Source organism: Trichosurus vulpecula, chromosome 1 (assembly GCF_011100635.1).
Source record: "Trichosurus vulpecula isolate mTriVul1 chromosome 1, mTriVul1.pri, whole genome shotgun sequence".
Taxonomy (NCBI): Eukaryota; Metazoa; Chordata; class Mammalia; order Diprotodontia; family Phalangeridae; genus Trichosurus; species Trichosurus vulpecula.
The window spans coordinates 103,017,873-103,030,775 of NC_050573.1; the positions used below are offsets into that span (position 1 = coordinate 103,017,873).

General features: G+C 36.3%; 1 protein-coding gene across 3 annotated transcripts in view; it reads right to left on the bottom strand.

Moving 5' to 3' along the window:
* PHF20L1 (PHD finger protein 20 like 1) overlaps nucleotides 1-12,903 on the bottom strand; it is a 125,468-nt gene that overhangs the window by 81,412 nt on the left and 31,153 nt on the right. For 2 of the 3 annotated variants that reach the window (XM_036754040.1, XM_036754047.1), the window contains exons 5-6: nucleotides 12,117-12,205; nucleotides 11,797-11,874 (exon numbers count right to left, since the gene is read on the bottom strand). In XM_036754040.1, coding sequence (XP_036609935.1) covers nucleotides 11,797-11,874; nucleotides 12,117-12,205 — 167 coding nt within the window. The remainder of the gene's footprint in view (nucleotides 1-11,796; nucleotides 11,875-12,116; nucleotides 12,206-12,903) is intronic. The other variant, XM_036754054.1, reaches the window with a different exon arrangement.

Here is a 12,903-nt window from a genome sequence, read left to right on the forward strand (position 1 = left end):
AAAAATGGGAAGAACAAAAAAAGAAAAGAAAAGAAAAGAAAAATGAAAAAAACCCTCTGAAACTGATTGTTATACAATTATAATGAACCTGGCTCCAAAGAAGAAAAAGGAAATGCATCTCCCTGCCTTTTTTTGCAGACATCAAGGACTTTAGGGATGGAATACTACATGCAAAGTTGGATTTGGCTGATATGTTGGTTAGTTTTCCTGAACTACTTTTTTTCTTTTTTACCTTTGTTATGAGTGATAGCTGTCTAGGTGAGGGAAAGTAGAAAAAGTAGAAAAAGTAGGACATTTGAGAAACAAGGGAGAATGTAGATGAGATAATTAGCACAATGGCTATAGAAACTCCAAGATAAATTAGTTTGAAAATCCAACTGCCAAACTGGATTGCCAAATTGACCATTGCCAAATACTTCTATGAATGTGAGGTAGTTATAAAAGTACTTTTCACTAAATAATAATAAACCACTTCCTCCACCACAGATGACCAATTTTTGCTGCTAAGCACATATTGCTCAAATTCATTAACTAAAGAAGTATAACAAGGGACAGGTGGAGGTGAAAATGAAAGGTTTTGCAGGTAATATGTCTTAAAGGCAAAGGGCAAAGAAGTGAAATCAGAAACAGAACTTGAGGATTTTAAAACTCAGATCCTTCACAAAAATTCCACCTGATGCTTCATTGTGGAATGAAGATGACCCTAAGTTCTCAAAGGTTATTCCAGTAAAGTATAAGTTTTAGTAGCATCTGTGTCGGAAAGGGAAAAGCACACAGGATGTCCATTGTCTAGCCTAGCTAAGTATGGAGAGGCTCATCAACAGTAGGCTGGTCACTAGAAAACAAATCCTTTGGACAATGCATCCAGTGGAAAAATATGAAAGGGACATTGGGCCTGAACAGTCCTCTTCTATTCCTCACTAATCATCATTGAGTGGCCAAAGAGAAGGTAGAGGGTGTTGAGAATAACAAAAATTTTAGTCTACCAATAAACACTGACAACTGATCGTACTCTAAATGTAGGGGAGACCTTGTGATATAGAGGACAAAAAGCCATCTTTGGATTTGAGAATACCATTGTTAAGCCCTGTACCTGTGTGACATTGGGCATTTCATGTGTTTACCTTTCAGTGGTCCAAGCAACTCTCTGAATCTGTAAGCTATAAATGAATTGCTGGTTGGTAGAAAGTTTCCACACCAGGTGTTGATACACACTAATGAAATCAGAACCAGAGCAAAAGGAAAAGAAGATCTAATTATGATGTGAAATCCTTATCCAAAAACCAGTATGTTGACATATTAACAAAGTAACTAAACTATATCAGTTTTGACAATCCCACTTACAAATGAAACCAAAAGACATGATGAATTTTCAACTAAACAGAAATATGGCTCACAAGTTCTTCCTGGAGAGATATCATCTTGATCCCAAGGACAAGAAGAAACATCATTTCACTGGATAATTGATAATTATGCTTTTCAATAGCCTAAGCTAAAAACCTTCCATGAATTAAGTGCCCCTTATGAACCAATAGCATGTGACTAGACACACACACACACACACACACACACACGCACAAATTCACTGATGATAAATGACTTTAGTATGAATGTGAACATAAGAAAGCCAAAAATATTCGATAATATAGTTCAGAATAAGAATTAAAATGTATCAAAGGCTATAGTCTACTTAGAATGCCTGATTTTGTTTTCAAAAGCATGCAGATGTGGGAATAACACGTACTAGATAACCTTATCCCCTTCCCCCACGAAAATGACAATAGCAATTCAGAAAAGAAATAATCAACTACTGATATAGCTATCATTTCTAAATCAACTGCGGGTACTTGGGTAGTCAGACCATAGTAGGAAAGTCAAGGTCAACGAATAAGAAGAAAAGGCAAAGAATGATAAGACAACACTAGAGGCAATTAGAACAGCTCCAACTCTCTCTATTAAAAACCAGATACTAGAGCTGAAAAAGTAAAACCCCATACACTAAAGCTGGAAAAAAAGAAACAAAAAACTGAAAATATTTTTAAAAAGCAACACTAGGGGCAGCTAGGTGGCACAGTGAGTACAGCACCTGCCCTGGAGTCAGGAGGACCTGAGTTCAAATGTGACCTCAGACACGTGACACACTTACTAGCTGTGTGACCTTGGGCAAGTCACTTAACCCCAATTGCCCTGCCTTCCCCCTGCCAAAAAAAAAAAAAAAAAGCAGCACTAGGATTGATTACCGTTTCCTAAAGAAGCTTAGCTAATGTAATCACCACAGTGTCTAGGCCAAAAGAGCTCTGAAACTACCTCACCCAGAAAATGTGATCTCCTTTTCAAGCTGAAAGACACAGCAGCCAAGGACAACAAAAGGTTAGAATATGAAATCATCTGCAAAACGTTACAGAAGAGGATGGTAGAAAACTATGAGCAGTATCTCCTTTTAAAAGAAGGAAAAGTGGTAGAGGTGAAAATAAATTTGCACAAGGCTTGGCAAGATGCAACCAAACCAGTTCATCCCAAGGAAATTTACAGATAAAAATGAGGGAGAACAAAAGATTCTCTAAATTAAACGAGCCAGAATTTTTATTTTATTATAAATGGTACTATCAATGGTATTATCAAATGGTACACAGACAAATACTGTGCTTCTCAACATGGGGACACAAACCCAGGTTATTACTTCACATCTAGCACTCCTTCTACAGCATTTCTATCAAGTGAATAAAACACAAAGGAGATGTATGTTATGTTCATGAAAGGTATGTATGTTTGCTTTTGTCATGGAGAGTGTCCTACACCGTAGGCAATTAGAAGAGCGATTTCCAGGAGGCAGAGCCAAGACGTCGGAGTAATGGCAGGGACTGGCCTGAGCTCTCCCCAAAACCTCTCCAAATATCTTTAAATAATGATTCTAAATAAATTCTAGAGTGGTATAACCCACAAAAAGACAGAGTGAAACAATTTTCCAGCCCAAGCCAATCTACAAAACCAGAAGGAAAGGTCTATTACTTCAGGGTGGGAGAGGAAGGAAGTCCAGTGCAGGCTGCATCAGCACAGACCTGGCCCCAGCACAGCAGGAGCAGGCTTTGGGGCAACTGAATCAATGGCAGCAGTGGTGGTTTCCAGACCTCTCAGACCACAGACAATAACGGGATCAGACAAAGGGTCAGACGTAGATTTACAGGGGTCTCTTTTCTGGCACCAGGGGCAGGACTCTGTTGCATTTCTTATACTTGGATAAGGGTCACAGTCCTGGGTTTTAGTCCCAGTGACAGGAGGAGCACTAGCATAATAGAGCTTGCAACCCCAGGGGAGCAGGACCCTGGTCACAGAAAGGCCAAATGGTAAAAGAGGTACAAAAATCCAATAAAGAGAAGAATAAAGCAGAATTGTCCAAATGGAAAAAGATATACAAAAATTTACTGAAAAGAACTCTTAAAAAGTAGAATTGGCCAAATGGAAAAGAAAGCACAAAAGCTCACTAAAAAAAATAATTCCTTAAAACTTAGAATTGCGCAAATGGAAGCTAATGACTTTATGAGACATCAAGAAAGAATCAAACAAAATCAAAAGAATGAAAAAATAGAAGAAAATGTGATATATTTCATTGGAAAAACAACTGACCTAGAAAATAGGTCCAGGAGAGAGAATTTAAGAATTATTGGACTACCTGAAAGTCATGGCCAAAAAGAGAGTCTAGACATCATCTTTCAAGAAATTATCAAGGAAAACTGCCCTCATATTCTAGAACCAGAGAGTAAAATAGAAATTGAAAGAATCCACTGATTACCTCTGGAAAGACATTCTCAAAATGAAAACTCCCAGGAATATTATAACCATATTCCAGACCTCCTGGATCAAGGAGAAAATACTTCCAGTAGCCAAAAAGAAACAATTCAAATATCATAGAGCCATAGTCAGAATAAAACAAGATTTAGCAGCTTCTACATTAAAGGATTAGAGGGCTTGGAATATGATATTCTAGAGGGGAAAGAACTAGGATTACAACCAAGAAATCACCTAACCAGCAAAACTGAATATAATCCTTCAGGGGAAAAAATTAGACATTCAATGAAATAGAAGATTTCAAACATTCCTAATGACAAGAGCTGAATAGAAAATCTGACTTTCAAATTCAAGATGCAAAAGAAGCATAAAAAGGTAAACAGGAAAGAGAAATCATAAGGGATTCAATAAGGTTAAACTATATTCCTAAATGGGAAAATATTTATAACTCCTAAAAACTTTCTCATTATTAGGGTAATTAGGAGTATACATAGACAGAAAGCAGAGGTGTAAGTTGAATGTGATAGTATGATTATCAAAAAAAAGAAAATTAAGGGATGAGAAAGAATGCACTGGGAGAGGTAGAATGGTATAAATTATCTGACATAAAAGAGGCCTGGAAGAGATTTTATACTGGAGGGGAACGTATGAACCTTACTCTCACTGGAATTGGCTCAAAGATGGAAAAATATACATACTCAGTTGGGTGTAGAAAACTATCTTGCCATCTTGCCATACAGGAAAGAAGGGGATAAGAGAAGGGGGTAGAGAGGTAGCTCATATAAGGGAGGGCAGTTTATGGGAGATAAAAGCCAAAAGCAAAACACTTCTGAGAATGGACAGGGTAAAAAGAGACAGAAAGTGGCATAAACAGGGTAAATAGGAGGGAGGGAAATAGAGAACTACATAGTTCATAATCATTACTGTGAAAAAAATTTTTACAGGGGGTTTTCTCTGATAAAGACAACATCTCTCCAACATATAGAAAACTGAGTTAAATTTATAGAAATAAGAGCCATTCCTCAACTGATAAATGGTCAAAGGATATAAACAGGCAGTTTTTAGACAAAGTAATCAAAGCTATCTACAGTTATAAGAAAAAAATGCTCTAAATCACTATTAATGAGAGAAATGCAAATAACAACAACTCTGAGCTTAGAATTAGATTGGCTAATATGACAGAAAAGGAAAATGACAAACGTTGGAGGGGATGTGGGAAAATTAAAACACTAATGTACTATTAGTAAAGTTATATTCAACTGTTCTGGAGAGCATTTTGGAACTATGCCCAAAGGGTTATAAAACCATGCATAACCTTTGACCAAGTAATACCACTACTAGGTGTGTATCCCAGAGATAAAAAACAAAAAAGGAAAAGGACCTATGAGTACAAAAATATTTATAGGATCTTTTTTAGTGGTGGTGAAGAACTGGAAATTGAGGGGATATCCACAATTGGTGAATGACTGAGCAGGGTGTTGTATATGATTGTGATGGATATGCTTTAAGAAATGATGAGCAGGATGCTCTAATTGATGCAAACTGAAATAAGCGGAACCAGAAGAACACTGTATACAGTAACAGCAATACGTATGATAATCTACTACGAACAGCTTAGCTATTTTTACCAATATGATGATCTAAGACAACTCTATAGGATTTATAATAAAAGGTGCTATCCATATCCAGAAAGAACTGGTAGTAGAGCCTGAATGCTGACCAAAAATATTTTTTCTTTACTTTGGAGGCTTTTTTTAGTCTGTGTTTTCTTTCACAGAATGACTTACATGTAAATGTGTTTTGTATGACTACATATGTATTACCTATGTCAAATTGCTTTGCCTCCTCAATGGAGGGGGGGAGGGAGTGAGAGAATTTGGAACTCAAAATTGTAAAGATAAAGAGGAATATTAAAATTGTTTTTACATGCAATTGGGAAAAAATAAAATATTAAATAAGACTTAGGGAATAAAAGAAAAAAAGAGGGATTTCCTCTGTTTGATAAAGTCCTTCACATGTTATTGTCTGCATCTAACACTATACTGATTACATTAAGCTTCAGAATAAAATAGGACCCCCTCCATAAAATTAATGACCATTCAAGAGAGACCAGAATAACAACGCAAACCAAATGGATGAAAAATTTCTATTGCCTAAACTATGTCAGGCAGCAAAATGGGCAGTCCACTGGGTTAGTCCATCAGTATATATATTTTGGATAGACATTACATATGGACAAGGAGCTGCAGTCCATAAATGAATCATGGAGGTGAGAAAGAGAACAGTCTAGAATTTGGGGCGGGGAACCTGTGGCCTCGTGGCCACATGTGGCCTTCTAGGTCCTTGGGTGCTGCCTCTTGACTGAGTCCAAGTTTTATAGAACAAATCCTTTTCTTAAGGGGATTTGTTCTGTGAAGTTTGGATTCAAAGGGCTACCCTGGAGGACCTAGAGGGCCACATGTGGCCTCGAGACCACAAGTTCCCCACCCCTGGTCTAGATCATAGGATTACAGATTTAAAGCTAGACCTGAGAAACCATCTAGCCCAGTCCCCTCATTTTATGGATAAGGAACTGAAGCAAGAGAGGCAAAGGGATATGCCCAAGGTCACTCAGGAAATTTACAGAAGTGGGATTTGAACTTGGGTCTTTCCTCCCTATAAACACAGCCTCTTTTCTACTGTACCAGACTGTTAAAAAGCATTGCATGAAATTGCTCGACGTTGGAATTGTAGGCTTTAACAAGCAACCGTATATACCAAGCAAATGTAACTGTTGACTGTCACTTATTAAACAAGCAGCTGAGCTAGAGGAGGTTTTAGGATACACAACCTTTTTGAGGAAGCTAGCTTCCAAAAGGAAGTGTGTGAAGTTAACCAGTAGAAAAAGAAGTGAAAAGTAAGCTATAAAGAAAAATACAGCTAAATAACTATTTATCCACTTGACAAGCTGGGTATAGCCAACTTCTGCTCAGAAAGGAATATGAACAATCCTGGAAATGAGTTAGTCAGTCAGTCAACTAGCATTTACTAAGTGTCTACTATGTGTCAGACACTGTGTTAGGTACAACAACACTAGTTTAAAAGCACACCTCAAAAATAGGATGTATACTTAGAAATATGTTGTTGTTGTTCAGTCATTTCAGACATGTCCAATTCTTTGAGACAAGATTTTGGGGTTTTCTTGGCAAAGATATTGGAGTGGTTTGCCATTTCCTTCTCCAGCTCATTTTCCAGATGAGGAAACTGAGACAAACAGGATTAAGTGACTTGCCTGGAGTCACAAAGCTAAGTAATTGTCAGAAGCTGGATCTGAACTCCTGACTCCAGGTCTGGATCTCTATCCACTGCACCATCTAGCTGATCCTAACTTAGAAATGATAAAACATTGAGACAATACTCTAATCATATGCAGAATTATCTGGAGTAATGTCCGGTTCTGGTTTATATTGCTAAGGAGGATGTAGAGACCATCTTGAAGAGCATCTACACCATCTATCTGTTGACATAAGAGACAGAAAATGTTTAAATACCAAATGTCATGAAATGTATCCCTAAAGTTTTGGCCTCTAGAACAGAAGAGAACTGACAATTTCATTTTGACAGCACAGTAAACAATGATGGAGTAGCAAGATCAAAGAAATAGTTAACTTACAAGATTTGTCCAGTAAATGGTTTGGGGAGACAGGGTAAAGAGAATGATGAGGGGATAGCACATTCTAGGATAGCAAACTTAGCAAGAGACAGACCTCTCTCAATAACCAATACCTAGGGCTAGGGAAGACATTTCCTGAGATTGAGTAGGCAGGTTAATGAAACTAGAGATGTTTGGTGGGAAGAGAGAAAGGTAGAAGAGAAGTAGGGTGTCATTCTTCCTCAAGAATACTCTAAGATTTTTTTTTTCAAGTTCATTTGATTATCGTTTCTTCAAATGAAATGGCCAAATAACTTAAAAGTTATACCACAGCTGCAGGAAGTACAAGACCTTAATTTCTTCACCTATCAAAATAAGGGGGTTGAGCCACATTATTTCTAAGGTCTCTTCTGACTCTAAATATTCTGTCTCTACTGATCAAGACGTGTGGGCTTTTAGCTAAAGAAAAAAAAATCCCTTCCACCTACTCACCTCTTTGAGAGACTGGAAGAAAAGGGCAACTAAGGAGACAATGACTTTGAAGTTGTTAAATCAGGTGGTCGAGAAGAACCTGTGTGCTCTTTAAAACCTTAAAGGTGGTCAATATTATTATTCTTCTTTTCTCTTCAAGCAGCAGCATCATATAAAAAAGTGTGCATATGGGCAGCTATCTTCCTGAATTCAAATCTGACCTTAGACACTTACCAGCTGTATGAGCCTGGGCAAGTCACTTAACTCTGTTTACCTCAGTTTCCTCATCTGTAAATGAGCTGGAAAAGGAAATGGCAAACCACTCCAGTATCTTTGCCAAGAAAAGCCCAAAAAGGATTACGATGAGTTGGACAATACTGAAACAACTGAACAACAACAAAAATCATATAAAAGAAAAAGCACTGCAACAGAAGAAGACATAAGTTTGAATCCCACCTCTAACAACTACTTTATCATAGGCAAATCAGTGAAACGCTCTCAGTCTCAGAGTCTTATCTATAAAAGTGAGATCAATCAGCAATTATCTTGGAGCCAAGTACTGTGCTAGGCACTGGACAATTAAGTACAAGAAACTAAATTTCCCACTCACAGGGAGCTTACAGGATAGTAACAGCTGCATTCCTTACCTCAAAGTATTTATGAGAATCAAATAGAACATGTGTAAAGCGTTACATAAACATCAGGTATTAGTATAATTATTTTCCTTCATGTACCAGAAGCAACTAGATGAATTAACTTGATCCTTCTTTGCTGTGAATACAGGTTAATGTTAGCACTGACCTTATTGGTGAGTTATAAGTGTTTAATAATTCTGTGATTTTTAACAACCATATCATCCCACCAAATATCTCTGGTTTCATTAGCTTTACTCAGTTTTCTTTACTTATCTTCAGGACTCCAGCTTGTATAATACCTTTCCCTGCAGAATTGTGTGTTTTTCCTTACTTGCAATTTCAAAGCACACAGAATAACCTTCCTAAAGGATGATCTAGCAAAATACAAGTGAGGTTGAGGAGTGAAGTACAAAGAACTAGACAAGAAGATAAATAGGTCTGGTCTCAGGAGGTTTGTTAGATTATTTATGTTATAGCAAGAACTCTCAACCAAGAAAGGAAGTTTGGCTATGATACATTCTTGTTACTGCAAAATGATCTGTTGGTTTTATTGTTTCAAAGCGTTGTCTATGATATCCTGAGGCATCTAAAATGTAAGGGGTGCTTCTTAGAAAGGTAGCATTTAAAATATTCCACAGTCTAGATTTCACATACCTTTCCAAAATTATTTCATATTACAGTACTCCCTTGAATGTGCTTACTGTCCAGTTAAAATGGTCTGCTAGCTTTTTTCTGAAGACATTCCTCCTCCCCGCCCACTTCTGGACTTTTACATAGCTGGGTCTCCAGTTCTGGAACACCCTCTTTCCATTTTCTTGGCCTGTTAGAATCCTTTGCTTCCTTCCTATTCGTTTACATATGGTATCCCCCCAGTCCAGTAGAATGCAAACTCCTACAGAGCAAGGATTATTTTTGGTTTTGTACTTCTCGCATGGAGTGACTTGTATGGTGGACACCTAATATTTGTTGAATTGATCTTCAAAAACACTAATACTTAACTGAATTAGAGGTAGTTGTCATGTCCTTGTGAGGTAAACAAGATAAGAAAAAGAAGGATAAGGACTTCTCTACTACTTTCCCCTGAAGATAGACCCACAAAGCCCAAAGATAAAAGGCATTATGGTTCAAACTTACTTCCTCTAATTAATGATGATGATAGCTGACATTTACATAGCACCTACTATATGCTGGGCACTACGCTAAGCACTTTACAAAGATCTGCTCACTTGATTCTCGCAACAAGCCTGAGGGAGTTGCTAGGCCTTTTTCCTAGTCCAGGTCAGAAATCACAGTTAAGAGAAATCTGCCAATTCTCCACCTCCCTCTCTCACAATTTTTCCACAGTTATTGCTGCTATGACTTTTATGACTGTATTGTTCTCAGAAAGTGAAAGAATCAAGTCCTTCTTGTAGTGCAGTGTCCCTCGAGTTATGATTTTTTCTCTTCCTTCCCAGAAAGACTTCACATCCCCACTATTCCACTTCAACAATTTCCATATGCAAACTTGTCCAATTAAGGACATATGAAGTTTCCTAACTTCCTATTTCCCAGAGCAATGTTTTTAAGTTAATTAATACTAGACTTTTGCTAATGAAAGGATGAGAATTAGCTTCAAGGGTGTCACAAAAATAAAAAAAACTTCACTGAAAGTTTCTTGTTTTTGTTTCTTTCACCCTAAGGCTTGTTGAAAGAGTTCAACATGGACATTTCAGAAGGGCACTGATATCTTTGTACAATAGATTTATCATTTAAAGTAACTTATTCACTCTTTATAAAGAACCAATCAAAATCTAGAAAACACCAAGCTCAAGATTTAAATTCCCTGTGCCTATACAACTATTATAAGACTTCTTAATCTCAAAATGAGCATGCCTCACCCCTTGTTAACTTGTGAGGATATGCATGAAATCAAAATACTGAATAAAATATTTCACTCAAAAATACTTCCTTGTACATGAAAAAGCACAGAAAAAAATTTAGAACTGAAGAAAAAAGGCATACCAACTTTTCTTCCAAACAACTTATCCTATGAAGTTGCAAAATTCTTATACTGGATTTAACTTTAACATGTAATATATGATGTAAATACAAAAAGTGTTAAAGTTAATTTTTAAACTGATTTTTAAGTTCAGTAATATTTGCAAACAGCAAGTCTAAAATTATTTGTGTTTTGGGTCATTATGGCAAATTGCCTAAAAAAAGTCTAAAGCCACTTATTATTATTATTATTGTCTTTTGGGGGCATATGACTAACCAGGATAATAAAATTTTATTTCTAAAATGGTTTAAATCAATAATGAACCTTGTTTTACAAATTAAATATACAAGTGTTAAAGTATTTTCCCACTCCTACGTTACATTTTTCCATGCAAAAATTCAAGAACTCACAGTATTTCTGAAATAATGAAATTCTAAATAATTTTTGAAAAAAACATTTTGTGTACACATGCAAACGTACCAATGGTTCTGCTTCAAAAGTACTTCTAAATCTGCCCTTTAAATTAGTAAGTTTTGCAGTCATAGCAAGGGAAAATTTGCTAGTGGGAGCTGTCTACAATTCTTCCATTTTACAAATATTGAAGAGTAAAAAATAGCTAGTTGCTTGAAAAATAATTTTCATAATTTCCTTGTGCAAGAAAACAATTTAGGAGCAAATTTTAAGAGAAAATCTTTAGCTGATTAGGATTTATTATGTAATGTCAATAAATTGACACACAATTATTTTTCAATGTCCTTGCAGATAGTCTGTTACAAAAACTATCACTTTCCACAAAGTACAAAGAAATATTAGACCACTATGCAATCTCTAAACTCCAAAAAGAGGATTTTACCGAATTTCCAAATTTAACACTTTTTAAATTACTTTCTAGTGCTTAATTGTAGGTCCAGGTGCTGAAAATCCCAAATAACAGCAGAATATAAAAAGCATTATTTTAATCTTCTACTGGCACCTTTTCTTTCCAGGATTTCAAGAAGTATATTTAACAAATATGTAAGTGATTTTAAATCACACCCCAAATTCTCTTATGAATGCTTAATATTCATTCTTACTCTCAATTTTAACAAAGTTTTAACTAAATTGATCATGTTATATCAGATACAGTAACCTATGAGAAAACAGCCTACAGAGGGTCAGGTAAGCGCCTTTTAAGAAAGCTACATTAGTATGACTTGGGGTAGGGAAAGAGGATAAAAAGAAAACTCAATATAAAATTTTATAGTTAAAAAATAACTTTCAAAGCCACACTATATACTGTAAAAAGAGGCACTTACCTGACTTCCCACAGACTGGTTCCACGCTCCAGCTGGGTCGATAGGACAACACCAGCTTAGTGGATGCTGGGATTTCACCTGGAACAGAAACTAGTGACCTATAACTTTAGCAGGTCTAAAACCAAAGAAGCAAATATCATGTGTATAATTTCTGTGACATTCAAGACCTCACTTACGTGCTGCTATTTGGGGTTATCAGCACATAACCCTACAATTAGTTTATTCTTTAAAAATAAATAGCTATAGGTCACCATTCATGAATGCCTTTTTAGTCCTCAATAGATAAAAATGATTTAACTAAGAATACTGAACATTCTTACCTGCCCTTTGGCATCCTCTGGCATGGCTTTAATGTGCATCCTTTTTAAACATCGAATAACTCCATCATAGAATTGTACTGTAAATGTTCCTGAAACATGATTAATTTCATTAATGACAAAATCCAGCCGTCAGGTACAGCAACCCTTAAATCTAACTAGCTGTCCACTGAGAGAAAGAAACACTGCATGACTACAACAGTTGAGTTCACAATGATGCTGAGTGAAGTGAGCAGAACCAGGAGAACATTTTACACAGTAACAGCAGCACTGTGAGATGATAAACTATAATAGACCTAGCTCTTTTCAGCAATGCAAGGATCTAAGACAATTCTAAAAGACTCACGATGGAAAATGCTATTCATATCCAGAGAAAGAACTATGGAGTCTGACGGCAAATAGAAGCATACTATTTTTCTTCTCTTTTTTTTTCTTTCTCATGATTTTTCCCTTTGGTTCCATGATTAATATGATTGTACATGTATAGCCCATATCAGATTGCTTGCCGTCTTAGGGAGGGGAGTGGGGAGAGAGAGAGAGGGAGATAAAATCTGGAACTCAAAATCTTACAAATGTGAATGTTGAAAACTATATTTACATATAATTGGAAAAAATAAAATACCATTAAGAGGAAAAAACAAAAACCAAAAAACAGTTGAGTTCACAAAACCTCACTGTTGAAAGAAACCTTAAAGGCTATCCAATCTAACCTAAATAAGAACCTCCAGAGTATCATAGCATTAAGTCTTCATTCTAAGGACCACTAAAAGACAATTCTATATATTTACTC